The following is an 18,884-nucleotide window of genomic DNA, read 5'->3' on the forward strand; positions in this document are numbered from 1 at the left end:
ATTACATAAGATTATCGGCATGCAATAAACTACACTATATGACATGTCGTCTTTAATTTCGATGCAAAATTAATTTCAATGCATAAAATTGCTTTGATAATTTTAAAGTAAATAATCAACAAAATAAGAAAAATATTCAATCGTGAGTATTAAAAGTGAGGAAAGAAATGTCATTGCATTTAACAACACAAATGGTTTCAAGGTCAAGGCAGTGAATAGTCCAATCTGCTTTCTGATTTTTAGAGGCAGTTGGCTGTTTAAACTGATACATAAGTTTAAAATTGAAGAGAAAAGGATTTCTGATGAAATATATAATAGCTCTGCTTTTTGATACCACTGCATAGCATATACATGTACACTGTATACATATACTAACTTACCGAGCAGACGAATTGCCAGTCCCTGTCTTCAAATTCCAGTTTCCTCCATACTGTATATGTAATAATTTCAGCATCTAATTTCCCATAATTCCATTTCAAAACGATGTTAAAAGTTCTGGATTTGTTTACTCTAGGAGGCTCATTATAAGCACACGTGTTGATAGACGGGCTGCCCAAGGTTGCTACAAGACATAATATGATACGCTATTTTTTTATATTACATATTCTTGATATAAACTTGATAATGTATTAACATTTTTAGCATTTTAGAATGTTTAATCATGTTATTTATATTAATAAACACTTAACATAGTGAAGCGTAGTACTTTAAGTAGGGTCCTTTAAAATTATATCAATATAGTAAAAAAAAACATTATGACAGTGTATCATTTCATATTATTGGTTTTTGGATAAAGAATGACAAGCAATCTTTGTAATTAGCAAATACATACAATTTTGCTATTTTGTAAAGCGATTACTACATTTTTTTAAGTATTATTAGTATATTTTTGGCATATCATCATATTGTTCTTTTATCTTATTTTGGGAGAGAGAGAGGGGGAGAGAGAGAAGAGTGTGAAGTTTTCTCGTCTTACACACCTGTTGATAAAACCCGTTGACTGGATAGTTCAGATAGAGACAGCAAACAACTAGATAAGCAATCCTGTTGATTGATTTCCTTCAAAAAATAGAAAATAAACAATGACAGTAAAAACCACAGATTTCGACATCTTCATTAGCTTATTTCTATATGCAACAAAATATCAACGTTATCATAGAACAGCATTTCATTTGATTTATATGTGGTACCTTAGAATTGCCCATTACTACAGTACTGTTTTTGCTAGTAACATTTTTGCAATAAATTAAGCTTTCCTTTATCAATCATTCTTCTGAGCATGTTCTTTATAGCAACAACAATGACTGAAAAGTGTTCGGTTAAATTGTAAGTATTTAATTTTTAATCCTATGAAAATGACAGTTATATACATGTATATACACAATGGTAGAGAGCAAATTTAATTTTTTCCACAATCAGATATACGTGTGTAAGTAAATGATAACCTACAGCTAGTTTTTAATCATAATTGGAACAATAGGATAGGTGGTAAAAAAAACCTCAAATATCAGACTATGTTTAATAATTATATATAATATAATTAATTCTTTTATAATAAGCACTTGCACAGAACACGCTTCATCATTGCTTATTTAAATGAAAACTTAGGAATATTTATAAGTCCTTGCTGTACATGTACATCAATGATTGATTTTTTTCTCTTTCAAAGCATCATTAAACTACCTTGAAATATAGAAAAAAATGGCACAGGACCAAGACTTCGAACACGATGGTAAATGTTTTTATCTCTTTTTCCCTTAAGATATGCTATAAGTACGAGCATAGAAAATGGGTGTTTGCGGTTTTTATGATTTCAATGACAAAGATGTACTTTTTTCTTATTTTGAATGTTATAAATTTGTTCTGTATTCAAATGCAGTTGTCATGATGTAGGATTTTATCATTTGTTTTTTTTTTCAGCGGTCATTGTCCCCTGTCGTAATTGGGGAAAAGAACTCAATTTGACTTGAATTCGTGTGGGGTCAACTCAGGCTATTAACATATTTTGTTGTCATATAACAAATGTTTGTCTAGAAAATTCTTCATACATAACACATTAACATTTGAAAGGAAAAACTAAAATGGTACAGATTAATTCTGTTTAATTCATTTTACAGACATAAAATGACAATTATAAACAACCAAAAACGATAGATAAATTTATGACCTGTTATAGTTAAATACCTCGTTTTCATTAAGTGTAAAAAGGTTGCCTATTATTTAAACTTGTTTTTTTTTCTTTACATGTATAAAAACCGTATTTAATTCCCACTGGGACACAAAACATTGCATCAATGATTTAGAAAAAAGTTAAATAACTTGGTCCACAGCTGTGACACTTGTCTAAGACTGGCGGTAGGTCGCCGACGATGCTTTGTTATTCAAACTCTTTTCGCGTGGTTGTATGTGGTTTTGTTTTCTATGTGGTAGACCAGATACAAACATCATTATTTTATTTCATGTCGTGTCTGTAGATACTTTTTCTCCAAGGCGGTCTTATTAAATGGTTGTTTATTATATCAAGACGTTGAAAAACAGTCGGAAAGTTCATAAATAAGACTTAGTACAAAAAAAACAAAATAATTTGGACATAATGCCAACCTTCACACACTTCATAAATGGATGACATAAATTTTTGCTTCCTTTTGCAGTCTCTTGATAAAGATAAGTTTAATATTCATCTCTCTCTCTCTCTCTCTCTCTCTCTCTCTCTCTCTCTCTCTCTCTGATTTTAACATTCAATGTCATAAATTTCAATTTCGGGATATATACAGAAAATATGCATAAAATGGTTATATTTATGTAACGTATTCGTATTTGCACAAAGCATGTCATAAATTAATTACAGGTGTGTGAAAATGGTTCAACCACAAATTCCTTCGGGCATATTTCATTGTGCAGCTTTCTTGTTAACTATCCGCAGGGATGATTGATGAACTCGTTATTAAGTGTATGGATTATATTTCAACATTTTCAACACGTGGACTTGAATATTTTATCGATACTTCTGACAGAGAAAACATTAATGATTGAACAATTTATACAAGCATAAATATAAGCATAAATACATATAATGGATGATGATTTCCTATTAAATGTTTGTTTAGCTTTCATTTTCGACCGAAAAATGTTAAACTAATTTTTGCACTTATAACTTACTAATATTTGTTGACTATTCTAGGAAGATCCTCATAAAGTTTGATATAAATCGGGTTTCTTAGTCTTATGAAATTTTATATTTGTTCTTACGTATTATCAAAAATATTTTTTTTCACAACAAAGTCAGAAAAAAAAATCCAATTCAATATCATAAAATATAAATATAGAGGTCTATGGCACGATACTTGTACTGTAAAAAATCAAATATAACAAAATCAGTGGTTTTCCAATTTGGATTTAGTGGTAGAGCAACTACATGTATATGCATTGCAAATCACTTTAGCATAGAGGGATGATTTATTCACGCAATTGACGGTTAATGACATTTATTTTCTTTACCATTTCAAACACTATGATGAAAAACCCAAAAACATTTCTTAATATCAGCTGAACTGTTAACATTTAATTTACAACAACTTAAATCTTATTTCCTATGCATTTTAAAGGGACCTTACATTGTTTTACTTTGATATGATGAAAAGAAGCAGAGATAGAGAGAGAATAAATGAATTGTTACATAAATTTAGAAAGTTATATATATTTTGATATGCTATAGTCATGATAGCCATATACATGTACCATGGTCTCTTGTTATGATGTATAAGCTAATTATTTTATACTTCTTGCAATCACAGTTATTTTGCACTTTATTTCGAATTACATATAAAATAAAAACAGAAATCGGAGTTTGTTTGTTTGTTTTTTAAAAGAAATACAAGTTTCTGGTTTACCTTAATAGCGCATCTAGCTTTGCATTGCTCGGCCAATATGGTTGGTGTGTACTCTGTAGTTTTGGCGATGACTTCTTCCCACCACAACAGCATCAGCAAGATCGGGAATTCACGCGTTATTCCTGTTTTTCTCATTCTCGTCCAGTTTTCTACAACAGGTAGTATTAACAGTGGTTTCTGATAAAAGGAAAAAAAAAATAAAATGGTCTCCTTTAAACACGAGTAAAGCTGACGAAGATTTAAAAGACTCTACTTTTATATTGTTTATTTCATCTTTTCAATACACCAAAAAAAATGACATGATTAAATGCAGTTTTTAGGATAACATTAAAAAGATACCATTCTGAACCTTACAGATTCTATCAGTCATCTTGATGTATGAACTAAAACTAGCATCCAAAGATCATGATTATTTTTTTAAAATCCTGGTCTTGGGTTTAATATTTGTATATTGATTTGTCCTCCTAGGCCTATGACGTTATCTAGAAAATGGAATCCTTGAGACGAGATGGTCATACCGATAGTGCGTAGCATATATCCACCTACATGTTGCAGGTTTAGGAAACTAAATGAACTTGGAGCTAAACTACTACCAGCGCAAAACAGAAAAAAATGATCACAGAAAATTGCAGACCTTGTGAATTACCAATCTAAAATCATTACAAGAAATCATTGAAATATCAGGGTTTATTTCCGATTGTAAATGATTGAATAAACCTGTGCTATCAGTAAATTGAACATTTATATATGTTGTTGATAAATACTAGCACAACCCTGATCTAAATATGATTGATATGTAAATGGTGTGATTATGAACATCGTTAGAGGTAAAATGAAGCAATAAAAGTTGAGATATTTATATTTGTTCTGTATATCATTTGAATTGTTCTCAATACAAGTCCCCAACGGGCTTACATTAATGTGGTTATAAAAACAAACCCTCTTTCGTAACGAAAAAATTGAATTTTTTTTCCTTTTTTTTTCTTTGAGATAACAATAGAAATCTAAAAATCACAATATTATTTTTATCAATACTGGTCCACTGAAATTGCGTACTAATTCTTTTCATTTTTGATCTTGTACGACTATGTCACATCTCTTAACTGTTAAGTACAAAAAATTAGAACTTCTCAGCGCTTATGACAATAAAAAATAAAATAGCAGTATTTTTGGGTTATCTGATGTAGTGCCATCCTGCTTTCGACTAATATGAATGCACTAAGGTTGACAATTAAAGACTGCTATTTGCTACGATTATGTAACCTTTACAGTTGTTATGCACAAAGGAAAGTTCGACCAATAGTTAATGCAAAAAAACCCCCAAAAAACTAAAGTATACTTCAGGCCTTAGTTTGGGATTTGTTTGATATAGCAACATTAAATAGATGCCTTTATGACTTTCATATCTAAAAATGAAAATACAGAGGTTTTTTTATCCTTATTGAATTTCTTAGAAATTGCAGTCATGTAGTTCATGTAAAATGAGTTTACATAAGCAACATCCTTCACCAGTTGTTTTTATTTTCAAAATTGGAATACAAATAAAACGTTAAATACAATCCCACGACTTGACATGTTCATGACTAATCGTGTCCAAAAAAAAAACCTTTGTGACAGTATATAATGAAAATAAGAACAATATTTTCTATAATTACTTTTCGTCTACATTCTGTTAAGACTTACCATTGAAAAGAAGAAAAGCCTTCGGCATTACACTTCTTACCACAGCTCCCTATCCAAGACTATGTCTTGCACTAATGATGCTTTAGAACAATAAACAAAATTCCAGGTTGTGTTTTCTAATTGTTTTGTAAGGTCATTTCCTTGTAGCATTTGTTATGAAATTTGAAGAAGATTTTTTTTTCAATGACATAGATTTATGTCGTCTTAGTTTTAATAAAAACAGAAACTAGTTATGTCAGTTTTTTACATAGTAGCATTTGTCAAAGTAGTGGTGTTATATTGCCTAGACTAGGCTATGAAATAGACTTATCCTAATTAGTTTCCACCAAGAGACTGCGTCCGTTTATTTATAACGAGACAAGGCTAATTAAAATTCTCCATAGCTTTGTTAATTGTTCTACTTACCTGAAAAATGTTCAGCGAATGAGTCTAGGATTGATAGTAAACTGGCCCCTAATGTGTATGTATCTTAGTTTATTGATTGACAATAAATAATACAATACTAGAAAGCTAAGGGAAAACTAGTTCTCTCTCTCTCTCTCTCTCTCTCTCTCTCTCTCTCTCTCTCTCTCTCTCATTGTTTCAATGCCCTTCTCATATCAGTTCATAAAAATAACAATAACAAATACAGACTTGGATTATGTAGATGAAATTTAAAAAAATGAATTTTTAAACAAAATTGTAAATATTGTGTTGGTGGGCCAATAAAATGTCATTTTGTCATGCTCTTCAGATCGGGCTTTACCAATCTCTCTGTTCTTTGATTTATTTATATTCATGTATGGAAAAATATACATCAAATGGCAATGAAAAAGAAACTAGGTTGTAAATTCCACCAAACTATGAATTTATATGTGGCAATATTAAGTTATTTTAGTTCATTGAATCCTGTTCATTATTCAAAGGTGAAAAACAGAACCAAAAGAAAACGAAAATGAAGGATATGTTAAATGAGAAAACTGGTGATATGTCGGTGTATTCATCTTGTATACTGGGGTAGGGTGTGTTTTGTTATATTAATTGAAATTCGTTTGTAGCATATTGGACGAAATTTAGCCAATCAGTCAACTGGGCATATATATATATAAATGAAAAGCAGAACTATGCCTTTAGTATCTTCCAGCCACCTTTCAGTTGACAAAATGGCAAAGCTTCATCCTGTGACAATCGTTCTAATAAGGGATACGAACGTTGTTAATTTTCATTAAATTGAATCATATCAATGTTTAAGTTTGTCTCCAAATGGTTGCTTATGCATGTACCCTTTAAGTTAAGCATAACAATTAATTGACGATGTAATTGAAATGATAAAAAAAAAAAACAAATAAGGTCCAACAGCATTTTTATTTTTAAACTCCTTACAAATAAACTTTATTCTTTAGCTCCATGGGCAAAACACTTGTTTCAACATTCCAAACATAGAATTTTTCATCAAAACATGTTACATACAAAATTCAAGAACATCGCTTTATTGCAGATTTTTATCTGAGTACATTTGGTTGAAAAAAACGAGCGAGGTATTTAATTCACATCCCTTGTTGTTACCATTGAGATTCTCTATTATTTTTTCTGTAATTTAAAAAATCAATCTGCCATCAGCAATTCGTAATTGACTAACTCTGTGTTTCAAATAAATTTTATGGGTTATGAACTAATTTTTTTTCCGGAATGAACAAGATGCTTATCAAAACAATGTCCTCTTTGTGGAATGATTCTGACGCAAATAGAAAAATTGTTAAGTAACTATTGCATTTGGTAATGACATTGTCTGAGTTTCATACGTTATCAGATACAAAAGGAGACGAGGTGATCTAATTTATATTCAATGATATTCTTCTCTTGTAAAGAAAAATGTTATTTCATTGATATTATTTTTCCCTTGTCAAATAATTTCTAAATTGAATTGAATATGTTTACTGCTAAAGCAGACATTTTTTATTTGTTCTTGATTGAAATAACATTTCAGAAAAATTTGTACAACATTTTTATACACCATACACATGCTACTTTTTATGTTTTTCTATTTTGTTTTATTTTCAAACACTGTTACCTCATGACTTTGCAGTTTTATTCATGCATTTTCTATTTGTTAAGTAGTGTTTTCATTTAACAATGTATGAAATACATTAGGATAATGAATCATTTTTTCTTTACTCTTATGTTTCAGCTTTAAAAGAGAATCAAATATAATTTTCTCATTTTAAACCTCCAGTAATGTGCAATAACACAATTTAATTATACATTTTTTATCTTTATCTTCTTTAACGTCTTAAAGCTTCATTGATTGATGTTTATTATATTTCTATCAATACTATTTCACTTTATTCAAACTTAAATTTGTTAAATATTATAAAGGCATTTTGCAAATTTCATTTCTTATACATATATCATTAAAAGTAAAAATAATCTTAGTTGTTTAAGAACTGTTCATCTACCCCTTCTGTCCGCGTGACAGATGAGAAAGTAGAAAAAGAAATTAACTTTTACAAGAATCTTAATCACATTGATTTCAGATTATCTCTAGATCGAGTCTCGAGTCAAAACAAATTCGAAGGCAGATAATGTAGTGAACGGCAAACACTGCGAAGTTAATTGCACCGTGAAACATGACCTTGTAATATCCATGTTCATGTTAATGCGCATGTATCTGAAAGTATCTCTTATACCAAAACAAAATGCAAACCTTCATATTTCAATCATTTTGTGGACAATTTTCTTTAAATATGTTCAATCTTGGACCTTCAGTAAGGCCCGATGTTATGATATAAATCAGTTTCTTGGCTAATTACTATCCTTACAAACATAAATACATGTAATAACTGTTGAAAGATTAATTGTCGTCATGTTGTAAAACAAAATAAAAATGATTTATGACTAAACCAAGCGCCGTTGTCAAATCATTTAAGCATGTTCTGTGCATGTTCTTAATGAGACCATTGTTTATTTATGTACCTTTGAATATTTAATGTAACATGAAAAATGGGTAATTAAACTTATAAACGTCACAATCTCAAAAACGAGAGCAGGAATTTTATTGATAATGTTTTGTCAACTGTGTTTGCAAAATGTGTTTTTTTATGGTTATAATTTCTACTTTGAAGAAATGAATGTTTTTAAAGCAAATCAACATTTTTGTCGTCTTTGTTTTAAGGTATATTTCATAACAAGGTTAGTTACATAAACTGCACATTCTATCACCTAAATTGACAAAATATTGTTAATTTGTACTCTGCAGACTCAGCAAACTATGAGTAAAAAATCCGCCACTATCTTAAACGGATCTACATATGCAATTAGGTCCTTCAGGTAGTTTATATATATAACAACATTAGTCCATAATTCCTTACGTGTCCATCAAATTGTATGTATTGGATTACTATTTTACTCTAAGGCTAGGAATCTTGTAATTCTCTCAGTATTTTCCATTGAAAGCTATATCGTGGTACAAAAAAAGTTGTGATTAGAGTTAACCTCTGCTTAGTCATGTGTGCCAAGTTTTCAATTCCCTAGGCATATTGAAAATACATTTTGTCTATCTTGAAAGTACATGTAGAGACATCTGGATTAATGTTCAGAATTTAATGCTTTTTTAGAGTGTAAAACGGATTTCCCTTCTACCCCGATTATCTCTTTTCTGATTTTTTTGTACGTAGTAAATTGCATGATATTGAAATGAGATTGAAGCTATCATCCCGTCCATAGATTCGTGTCACTCCGATGAGAGAAGGTAGATCCGGTTATATCAGAATGATTTAGCGTTTGCTTCTTTTTTAGTCCCCTACCGGTTTTCACCGGAGGGGACTATAGTTTTCTTCTGCGTCCGTCCGTCCGTCCATCCGTCTGTCTGTCTGTCTGTCCGTCCGTCTGTCTGTCCCACTTCAGTTTTCCACTGTTTTTTTCTTTATGCGTTGGGCGAATTATATGAAACTTGATGGGCAGCTTCAAAAAAACTTAAGAATCTCATACGAGAAACCCTACAAACGCATCTGTAAGAGGTTTCACTTATTATTTCTCATGCGAGTTTTCCTTTCCCTTGCAACAATCTCTCTTTACTTAATAATTCTTATAAAACAGGAGAAACATATGAACAAATCTAAATTCTCATTTATAAACAGGTTGCAAAAATGAAAAAAAAAGTCATTACTTACTTATACATTGAGTAAAGTCGATGTGATGTAGTAGGAATCTGACGTCACAATCACAATGTGTCTTTATGTAACATAGGTAACTCTAACAACTCTAACAAGAAGAATTTGGGGTAAAAATGTGAAGAATTTACATGTTTATTTGTCTGACAATAACTGCTATATAATGCGAGATAACAGTATAGTGTGGCTCAAAACATTAAATTTAGCTCCTTATCTTGTTTATTTTATTTAATGATTTTAACAGTTTTGAAATACTTCCGAGAGGGTATGTGCTATCGTAAAGTTTTCTCTTACAATAAAAAAATAATCTTAAGATTTTCTTGTGAAAAGGGCTACAGGATATTATGAAGCTATGGTGTAAACGAGAAACCACATAGATCTGACTCATTGCATTCGTATGGCTGTTATACAGATGTATGCCTTAATGTGAAATCATACGAGTCTAGCTCTGACAGCGTTAGGTTTACAGTATGGCTGTTATAAAGATGTTGTGTATGTCTTTATTGTATTGAGAAATGCCGTATATATTTTGCAATGGTAGAATCATTGTATTGATTTGGTATAAGTGTGTATGCTTGAGGTGATTAAAATGTTACATGTGTCTTGATATAATTAAACAGATTGTATATGTTTCACTGTGATAAACTAATTGCATATTTCAAGCTGAGAAAAAATATTTTGCAGTGATTAAAACATGTTTACGTTTCGACGTGACAACGATAATGTATAAGTAGCGAAATATGCAGATTTACAGAATTTAGACGTCTATCTTCGATAGGGTCTGTTTGTAATTGACACATTTTATTGTTGTTGCTATGAATTGCATGGAAATTCTTATGCTGTAAAAAGTGGTTAGCTTTAAAATATATATAATAAGTTGGTTAGATCTCATTTTCTAGCAGAAGTATCAGAAGCTTTCAAGAAAATGCGAATGAAATGGCTGTGCAAAAAACGTGTTTTTTTTTTAATTTTATATTTATTATATTACAATTGCTAGATTTTGCGTGATAAACGGCTTCAGACATCAGCTGCAACAGCGCTTAGCCCGATAGCCTTAGTTGCCCCCTTGTGGCTAGAAATCGTTCCATAATCTCAATAATTACAGACAGATTTAATTACTGTCTCCTAAAAGATGGGTCGTCTTATACCGTTTTTATTGATTTCCTATAAAACATCACAGAAAAACGAGTATAACAATACTTTGGTCATACGGAAAGCAAATTCACATTGTAAAGACAAACTATGTCATATGAAAGCATTTTTATTGTGTGTTTAAAAATATGGATATAAACTTTCTGGCCTTAACACATTTTAACAAGCTTTTCCTGATTTTAAACAGGTTTTTGTGGTTTCTGTATATCATGGAGTTAGTGTTCTTTTTAATATTCACATTTTTTGTTCAACCGCTGAGCGGCTTCAGACATCCTGGCACAAGACAAACAAGCGTTCCTTCCAATTGAAAATAAAACCTGTCCTTCATATAAGATTAAAAAATGACTTATCATCATTAAAACCGTTCATTCTGTTTTTAATTCTCATCAAGAGAATCTAGCAGGAAAAGGGTGTTCAATTTCTCAATGAAATTGACAGATTTGGTACTTTTCTAGTTTTATTGGCCGAAGGTTGACTTATTATTTGATTGGAAAAACCTAAATTTTAATGCAACCCTTTATTAGGGAACGGTGAAGGAGGTGTGACTCTCTATTTTTAGATTCTATTTTTTTTATAGAAACGATGTAAAATTAGTAAAGGAGTGAGTTAAACTATTTTTAAAATATGATTTGTTAATTTTAAGCATTATTTCGAAACTAGAACTGGCACTGGAGAGGAATCAAAATAATACAATATAAGATGACATATTCAGGAGGCCCACTTTAGATTTCATTGCGCATGTTTCTGCGCATTCTAGTAAAAACAATAAATATTTACCTTTTAGCAAACCATTGTTTCGATATCATTTACATATATTAAAATGACCACGATAAACAAAATACAGATAAAAATATTTAGAACAATTTAAGAAAATTTTATTTTTAAACGATTTTTCCGTTGTTCAGTAGGTGAGTATTTTCATTATGCTTTTATGATGTTACCATAAAATGAAGTTTCATAGGAGTACGTTACAAAATAACATAAAAAATGTAACGAGTGTACGCCTTTGAAATTTTACACACAGAATAATGCTATCGTCGTGGTTATTTTCTTCATTTTTTTAATGAATTCATTGTACCGATATACATTTGTAAGATAATACCAAAACTGTAACAAAAGTTGGTGTATTTTTAATATTTTGTGATGACCCCCACAAAAAACCAGACGTTAGAGTGTAATATTTTCATAGATTTTTTTTTAATTTTGTGATGACGCCCACTAAAAACCAGACGTTAGAGTGTAATATTTTTATAGAATTTTTTTTTTATATTTTGTGATGATCTCCACTAAACACCTGTCGTTATAGTGTAATATTTTCACAGATTTTTTTTAATAAATTTGTATCTCTTTCTTTGCGGAAACACAACTTTTTACAGACAGTCTGTTTTGTAATAATTGTGGAACGTCAGCAATACTTAATATAGGACCATTGATCTTTAACACAACACCATGCATCTATGCGACACTGATTAATAAGTATCGCTAACAAATCATCATAAAACAATTTTCATCTCTTACTGACTCGCCTTTGTGATAATGAGAGCCCTAGTCTTAATAAAGAGAGCTCAATAATCGTGACCGTTTTTAGACTTTATTAATCTCCTTAAGAAAAATAACTTTTTATAAAGATATAGGGTACCATTCAAATTATAAGGTTAAGCTAAACAAAATCTATTTTCTTAACCCCAAAATAGTTTATGAATAAAATGATTAGTTTTTGCACCCAGTCTCTTTATGGTTTTTTTCAGCAATATAGCGGGAGGCATCGATCCTCGCGTGATATTGTTCGAATTTCAAAGTAGAAGAAACCGATTTTTCCTTTTGACTAAAGAAACAGATGACACGTGCAGAGTTTGAAGTATACATTAGATTATTGGCTAAAATTCCTATTGGAATGAGAATAAAAGGCTGAAAAAGCAATGTTCAAAAGACAACTAGAAAATAAACGTTGTATTACGTATGCTGAAAGCTAAACCAGTACGTGTGGAATAAAGTAACAACTGCCTGTTGGCGGTTAAGTTGACAGGCAAAAAATTGAACTAACACATTTAATTGCCTACTAGGGTTTTCTATGCATATCGGTAAAGTTAATGTCAACATACCGCAAGAAAATCAATGTTTTCAATTTCTTCTTTACAATTCATTTGTCAATGGAAGATGATTTTTTCCATTCTTATGTCGCCTTTAGTCGCGATTGTCTATTATATCAAATAACATCTATATGAATTTGTCAGTGGCAGATTGTCGCTTCCTTTCTTATGCCACGCCACCTTCTGTTTAGTAGCAATTTCCTATTTTATCAGATTGGGTCCATATTGAGTAAGTTAATGACTTACCAAAAAATCGATTTTTAACATTAGTGGAAGAAACACAGATTGCTTACAACGAAAGTGTCTTATCGTTTCTAATCTATTAAGATTATTGTTATATTTTCTAATTTGGGGATTGATGGTCGACAACTTGTTCTTACCCTTGTTCGAAACTCGATGATGATCAGATTTGGACAACCTGAACACAACCAAGGTCGCGTATTAAATATATTAAATCTTTACAATATATATTTCCCAGTAAAACTATACACCTAAATCTAAAAAAATATATATATCAAATAACATAATCATATAATTAGGGGTGGAAATCTTAGATTGCGCGCTGAAATAGGAAAAAAAGAAAATTATTGAAGATAGGTCGCGTATGATCTTAAACGAATTTAGAATTGTAAAGGTGAATCAATGTTTTTAACTTTGATAAACAATGTATGTTCTCTACAAAATCTAAAAAAAAATGAAATTAAGGTAAAAGTTTGATATATTTGTATCTTATCAATCAATAGTTTTAATTTGCGCTAAACATCTGATCAAATTATTTCGTCTATTAAGCTAAAGCAACATACGCAATATTGAATGGCAGATATATATACCAGGTTATAACTAGATATTATAATAATGTTGCACTTAATTCTTAAAAACCCCATCAGATCCTGCTTAGAAAATAAACAGACGTATTGATAGAAGTATTTAGCTTGTAAATTCGTGATGAAACAAAAAAAAAAAAACATAAATATACTTACCCTATAAGTCGAGTTGGTCCTCGTTTGAAAATTCCGTTTGTTTTCTTCACAGGACGTTGCAGCAATTCGACGTTACCTGTAAAAAGTTATAATACCTGTAATCTGCATCTCATTTCACTGCATTTAGTAGACTATACGGATCCTTTATTCATGCTATACATACCTTTTGGAATGTTAAATGCGACGGCTTTTTCCTGTGCTAATCTTCAAATTGGACCATGTCTGCAGTTGCAGGAGAATTTGAATTTTTCATAACCATTTCCCGATTCCTTATGACCGACTTTCTAGATAAAATAAACTCAAAATTTACGGCGTTTCCATGATGAATCCCCTTGCATATAATCAACAACGATATTTGGTTTTTTCAAAATAACTTTCGCTAAGTCAATGAGGATTTGTCAGTTAGACATTTCTTTGCTATGCTTACAAGACACTGGCCATTTGTTTCATGAAGACCCTTTTCTCTCCTTAACTATCTCATATGGTAGCTATCATATTGATTTTCTTTTTATTCTGCTATGGAATGATGAAGGCTGGCTTGGCAATTGTTTTGAGAAATATATAAACCTATAAAAAGCTTAACTTAAATGGTTCATTAGTTCCTTTCAGAAAAATAGTTTTAATATTATTTATTAAAAAGAAAAACCAGTAAAACCATTATAAGTATTTTGTGTCCTGTATTTCTTATTAAAAAAAACCACGTATGTGTTTAAATAGTTTTCTAAAACGTTTTAGTTAGATGTTAATGTTTTGATAATCTCTCTTTCTTAAACTACCTAATTTCTTTAAAGAAAAGAATTTAGCTGTAGACAGGTACCCAGGATTATTATTTCTTTATTATAAAGGTTTTCAACCTTTTAAACGCAAACTTTATGAATACCATGCTTAAAACAGTAAATAGCAAAAACTTCCATATTAGTTTGTATTACGAAATACTTAAATAGACAAAAATGTTTAAAAAAAAATTAAAAAAAAATAAAATAACAAAATAATTTAGTTAAAGAGTGTGATATTTTTATTAAAGTTTTACACTGATATAATAAAAAACCAGTCCATGTGCAATAATTTTTACTCACCTACATTCACTAAAAAGGTAGATGTCAGTTCATGCTATATACACATCACATTTTATGTAATAATGCATAATATTTAGATTTAATTTCTATATATCAGTGAGAGGTTAAGAAAGGTAGGGACTTCACTTTATAATTAGAAATTACCTGGGCTTTAATGTCACTGATTTTACCACAAGAAATAATATATATCATACAGTTTTATTCGGTTGTGTTTGTGTATCCTCTAAGATTATTAAAACACGTTCAAATATACATCTTAATATAAAATATAATATATAAATTCCTTAAAATTATAAAACACGTTTCAAATATTCAAATAAACATCTATGTATAAAATATATAAATTTGCTTCGAAAAACATACTGTCTTCCATTAAGCGTTGCAAGTACAAATTCGTAATTATGTCTTAAAAGGTTCACTGTAGTTATTACAATCCTAATATATTAATATATAACATAGTTATTTAAGTTAGTACCTATCATTAAACTACAATTATCTTTGGCAAAGCAATAACTCGTTTGCAATACCAACAACCATTAGGACAAATGAGTACTGCTCCTGAGTGCTTTAATTACAGACATAATTAATCTAAATTTATGCTGGAACAAATTAAGATTTTCGGAAAACTGGTTGATATTTAATTATATACAAAACTGTTCTTAATTGTAATTTATGTGCGATGATATTCTGGACATATTAATTCTAATGTAGATACCTTAAAATGTATACGTTAACGTGTACAATATATAGTAGTCTATCAATACGGCCTTGGACAGGTTTTTAATGTGGCCTACAAAACCTAAATCCTACTGTTTTACTTGACGTGTACATGTTAAATCATGTATGTGGTTTTTAGACCCCTACTTTAGGATGTTACGCTAAAAAAAAGTGGAAATAGTTCCGAGAAACCTATATCGACGAACCATAATATAACCGTTGTCTTTTTATTATTAGCGATGTAGCTGAATATTTGTGACTTTTCATTAATCTTTTTTTAAACAAAAATTCGTGTCAAAAGACCCTGGACCAAAAATTCATATCGGGGTTGTATATATGGTGACAAATCTGATAAAAAAAAAGAATTTAGAATACATATGGTATGCTTTCTTATATTATCAGAACGAATCACATTAACTGAAAACATTACCTCCAGCTGCAAGCGCAGAGCTGGATGTCGTCATTATCAAAGCCATGAGAAAAGAGTTGTCTTTTTTTTTCAAATATAAACAGTAAGACAGAAACTGTTACAGAAGTGGGCTATGTAGCATGTGGGCCTTTGAGAACGAGTGATGTTCTTATTTCCGCCGCGTTGCTTTTTTTGGGGTCGAATAGATTTCCTGTCAGCTTTCACTGCACGCCAGCGAACGCCTGGATCGTTTGGACCATTTTATCCCAGATTGACACAGTTAATTTTGCGTATTGTTGATGTCTCGATAACGTGTCAATTTTTAATCATGAGTGCTCATCCTTAGCAAACCTTCTTATCATTTTAAGGCTTACTTGCTGGTACTAAGCAGTCATAAAGAGTATACATGTATAAAGTTTTTGGGAGTTGATTTTAATCAACTCTCCTATGCAGTTACTCAGACAAACCGAAAATGAAACAGTGTTTGGACCTCAGCGCAAATTATTGCTGCTGACAAGACTTAGTTCTTGAAAATAATTAATAAATTCGATGTAATGTATGCTAAAGCATTGTTTTTCAGGGAAACTTATTTATAAATACCTTGAAAATGGTCAGATTTTAAATGGTACGAACAATATAAAAAAAAAAATTGTAGTCGTATGTATTCCTACGCCAGAGTTCAATATAGTCTTGTTCAACTCGACGCTCGGCTGTCTCCGTAAATCCTTGTCGGAGATTTACGGTGTCAGCCGAGCGTTTGGTTGAAAGAGACTAGAGTTCAATATTGCTTGGATCCATACAATTTTCGTGAAATATTTCTATTACTGATACATAGTTTGATTAAATTAATTTTATCTTTAAATATTATTTAACATGATTCATATGGGGGTTTCTCGACATTCTTGTCGAAAAAGTCCAAAACTTCATATTATAAAAATGTGCGTAATTCAAATTAATATAGAAACTACATGTACTTGTCATGCAAAATAACATATCATTGATTTGAAAATAAATAAACATCGACAAAATCAACTCCCGTCAGTTCTTCAGTACTTTGATTAATGTTTGAAGTGAACTGGGTTGTTTGAGTGTAAACACTAGAAGAACAAATTAGCATTTGGTAACATCTGCCATTTGAACTGTATTTATTTTGATAAACACTGGTCAAGTATGTAACTTGCATGTAATATGTATGTAAGAGTGTGTTTTACCACATGTTTAGGCCAATTTGCGGTGAATGTCAGTCATGGTATATATTTTTGTTTTACACTGTGAGGACGCCACAATTAACCTTTACGCATTTTTATCAAAATGGCGTTCTCTGGGTATTTTGCATTAAAAATCCTATGAAATAAGGATGAACACATAAAACATTGATGAAAACCTGATAAAAAGAATTTATTGTGGTTTGTGTTGGTATGGTACATGTTTAGATTATTATCGGACTCGTTGAGGATTTTCTATCCCCTGGCCAAGGCTCGGGGAAAGGAAACACAAAAATCATTGAATAAAACGCATACTAGTATACCATCACAAACCATGAGAGGTCATATAGGCATGTATATGAAATGATATGTATGTCGATTTGTAAATATGTTTACGTCTGCTTTTCTATAAATCATATATTGTGATACATTTGATTGTTTACAGCAATAAGTCATGCAGTCTTTTATACCTTTGATGGCTTTTAGTTGATAAATGAATTAGGTCAATTCAATTTCTTTCTATTTGACTTGCTTAGTCTTTCGGATAGAATATAAAATTGCGTCAAATCCGGTAAAAAAAAAAGTGGGTGGATTTATTTCGACTGCAAAATGTAACATATATGAATTTTGCCCTGGTAAAATGTTTCTTTTTTAAATTACTTCCTTGTAAGTTTGAAAGTTTTATTTTCATTTATTTGTTATTTAATTATTCGAGAACATTCCTTGAAGGCAAAAGAAAGAATCATGTAGTTTGATATAAAAAAAAATTAGATAGGTTATGACAATCATTTTTCTTTGAATGTTAGGCAAAGAAATGAAAATTTGCATATTTCACCCGTTTTGCAATAATTTTACGCATTAGAGTGTACCTTACACATGATTGATGTAAGTATATTTCGACCTAATTATTATTTCACATTTTATAACTTCCAGTAAAAAGATTCATCAAAAAAATGTTGGACCTTTTTTTTTATAAGGAATAAGGACTCATACATTTAGTATTATGAGGTATCCAACAAATAAACGCTTAAGTTTAAAACCATCTTTGATTGTTTCATTCAATCAATTATCTAAACTCAAGAACAGAGTTAAAAGTTATGATTTACGAGTATTGTTGATCAGCATGTTTCACAGACGGAACAGCCCATTTTACATACTGTGGAATCATTTAAATTCGTGGGGGGCAATTTTCGTGGATTGTGAATTTTTTGTTCATTCAAGGGGATGTAATTTCGTGGATGCGTCAGTTACTGTTTCAGTAACAAAGATAACTCTTTCTAAAATTGTATTCGTTGGGGATTAAAATTCGTGGGAGAGGACTACCCACGAATACCACGAAAATTGAGTCACCAAATATTAATGATTCCACAGTATATGTGTATAGTGAACCATGGTTTTTACAACTACTTGTACAAGAAAGTCCGAGGTCAGTCCTTGCTAGTCCACAGAGTTCGTGCTTCCAAAGTATCTAGTACACAAATATCAACACCAAAAGTATACAAAGAAGATATACATGAACGTTAAAATTATTTAT

At 30.5% G+C, this 18,884-nt stretch overlaps 1 protein-coding gene across 3 annotated transcripts in view; it reads right to left on the reverse strand.

Annotated features, from left to right (window-relative positions):
• The window catches only part of LOC105324638 (uncharacterized), a 36,019-nt gene extending 21,774 nt beyond the window's left edge, over positions 1 to 14,245 (reverse strand). The window contains exons 1-5 of one of the 3 annotated variants that reach the window (XM_011423761.4): positions 14,107 to 14,245; positions 13,944 to 14,019; positions 3,891 to 4,039; positions 981 to 1,059; positions 381 to 562 (exon numbers count right to left, since the gene is read on the reverse strand). In XM_011423761.4, the coding sequence (XP_011422063.3) occupies positions 381 to 562; positions 981 to 1,059; positions 3,891 to 4,025 (396 nt within the window). In that variant the 5' untranslated portion in view covers positions 4,026 to 4,039; positions 13,944 to 14,019; positions 14,107 to 14,245. Of the gene's footprint in view, positions 1 to 380; positions 563 to 980; positions 1,060 to 3,890; positions 4,068 to 5,573; positions 5,640 to 13,943; positions 14,020 to 14,106 lie in introns of those variants that run through there. The other 2 variants (XM_011423760.4, XM_011423759.4) reach the window with 2 other exon arrangements.
• Positions 14,246 to 18,884: the final 4,639 nt, after the last annotated feature.

Source organism: Magallana gigas, chromosome 8 (assembly GCF_963853765.1).
Source record: "Magallana gigas chromosome 8, xbMagGiga1.1, whole genome shotgun sequence".
In the NCBI taxonomy this organism is placed as follows: Eukaryota; Metazoa; Mollusca; class Bivalvia; order Ostreida; family Ostreidae; genus Magallana; species Magallana gigas.